We start from the raw sequence: 2,500 nt of genomic DNA on the forward strand, positions 1-2,500 counted from the left end.
GGTGTCATTTCTGAGGTCCGGCCCTGGTTAAAACCTGACCGCTCTGTCTGATTGGTCCACATGTCTGAATGGGAAGAGTCCCATCCTGAGTCTCATTCAAGACAAGACAAAAAACAGCAACTCCTCCATGTCAACCAGAGAGATATTAGCTGTTAACATACAGCAGGGACCTGTCCACTGTTAGAGAGGGGGGAGAGAGAGGAAGGGAGGACAAGGAAAGGAGGATGGAAACTGCTAAAGGGGGGACATCAAAGGAAAAAGAGGGACAGTGAAAGGGGAAGAAAAAGAACAGAGAGACAGTGAGAGAGAAAGAAAAGTAGAGAAGGGGAAGAGGACGAAGAACAGGACAGAGGCAGAAGTGTGAGAAAGATGAAAAGACAAAGATGGACAGACAGAGAATTGGAAAATATGGAAGAATACAGAGAAAGACAGAACTATGGGATGAGGGGATAGAGAGGAGGATGATAGAGGGATAGAGAGGAGGATGACAGGGGGATAGAGAGGAGGACAATAGAGAGATAGGAACAGGACAGAGAACGTGGAGAGAGAGAGAGACAGATCTACCCTTGAAGAAATCAGGAAGGCATTTGCCCTCTCCCTCTATCCCTCTCTCTCTCCTTCCCTGTGTGTGTCGGTCTGTAGGGTGGGGTAGAGGGGTTAGGGCTGGGGGCGGCTGTGTGAGAGACCCAAGCATGCGAGCTGGAGCAGGTCCACTTACAGAGGATGGGACAGCACAGAAACCCACAGACAGGATAGGATGCCTTACAGACAACCACAGACAGGACAGCATGCCTTACAGACAACCACAGACAGGATAGCATGCCTTACAGACAGCCACAGACAGGATAGCATGCCTTACAGACAACCACAGACAGCGAAGACAAGATGAGCACAGTGAGTACAGTGGTGATTATGTGCGATGTGAAGCACAGGCTGTCGTTAGTCGGGCTAAATGAGATGGTGTGTGTGTGTGTGTCTCGGAGTTCATGAACACACACACTCAAGAGGCGGCTGGCAAGCGTGAGTTTAGTGAAGACAGGTTTGGAATCCCAGTCAGGGGAGGAGAGAAGAGCCTCCCACGGGAGTGCCTAAAGAAACAGCTACACACACACACACACACACACACACACACACAGTGGTTCAGCCACACCTGAAAGACAGCTGGAACTGCACCCTACAACGGACCCAATCTGGAGCGGCTCTATGTAATTGTACCGGCACTGCTTCAGCCTTCAGCCTGTGCTGCACCAGGGCTTTACTGAGCTCACTGAGACACAGCTCAACAGCTGGAGGAGGACTTGAGCACTGCCTGACCGACTGACTGATTTCTTTAGTTCTTTAGCTCTGCAAATTTCATATTTCCTTTTTCAGTGTGGAATTAACTACCGGTGAAGGGTCTAAAAGCACTACAGTGCATCCTAATAACTGGGAAAGCATATTTCAGACGTGACTGTCAATTAGTGAGATTCATTTTTCTATTTGTGGAATTAGCTGCTGGTGAGGAGACTGAAGGGTTCTATCCAAATAACTGGCCAAGCGTACTGGAGAGGTGGGCTCATTTAGCTGTCAAACAGGTGTGAGTGGACATGAATTCAAATGACCAAGTGCCAGTGTGAGAGACAGAGAGAAGGGAGAGAAGAGAGAGAGAGAGAGAGAGAGAGAGAGAGAGAAGAGAAGAGAGAAAGAGACAGAGGAGAGAGAGAGAGAGAAGATAGGAGAGAGAGGGGGGAGAAAGAAAGAAGAGAGGAGGGAGAGAGGAAAGAGAGAAGAGATGAGAAAGAGAAGAGAGGAGAGAGAGAAGAGAGAGAGACAGAGGAGAGAGAGAAAGAGAAGATAGGAGAGAGAGAGAGAGAGGAGAGAGAGAGAAGAGAGAGAGAAAGGGGAGAAAGAAAGAAGAGAGGAGAGAGAGAGGAAAGAAAGAAGAGATGAGAAAGAGAAGAGAGAGAGAGAGAAGAGAGCTGGACTATGTGAAATTCAAATGGACGAGTGTGAGAGATGGAGCTGGACAAGGTGAAAAGTGCATTAGCGCTGAAATGAAATAAAGGTGTGTGACCCCCCCACTGCCCCTGCCCCCACAGCCATTGGTCACAGAGCCACCCCTTGCCTCGTCCCCTCCCCAGATGACCGGACACACACACAGAGAGAGAGAGAGGACGGCGTACCCGACGAGGAGTCGGAGGATTTTAGAGCAAAAGACCAACCATCAGGGGTCATAGACGCACAGTGAGGAAGACGCAGCTCCACGGGCTTCAGGAACTTCAGGCCGTGAGGACCGCACATCACCAGGGGGCTCAGCAGGGTTTCACCTGGACACACACACACACAGACACACACACACACAAAACATGTTAGCCAAATATACGACTACAGATACACACACACACACACTTCAGGCTGTGATCACCTGGATAACACACACACACACTTCAGGCTGTGATCACCTGGATAACACACACACACACACACACACACACACACACACACACACACACACACACAC

At 49.6% G+C, this 2,500-nt stretch overlaps 1 protein-coding gene across 1 annotated transcript in view; it reads right to left on the reverse strand.

Moving 5' to 3' along the window:
• Positions 1-2,500, reverse strand: part of tjp1a (tight junction protein 1a) — a 175,402-nt gene that overhangs the window by 4,393 nt on the left and 168,509 nt on the right. The window contains 1 exon segment of the mRNA XM_048232177.1: positions 2,163-2,306. Within this exon segment, the coding sequence (XP_048088134.1) occupies positions 2,163-2,306 (144 nt within the window).

The sequence above is a fragment of the Alosa alosa genome, chromosome 21 (genome assembly GCF_017589495.1).
Source record: "Alosa alosa isolate M-15738 ecotype Scorff River chromosome 21, AALO_Geno_1.1, whole genome shotgun sequence".
NCBI lineage: Eukaryota > Metazoa > Chordata > Actinopteri > Clupeiformes > Clupeidae > Alosa > Alosa alosa.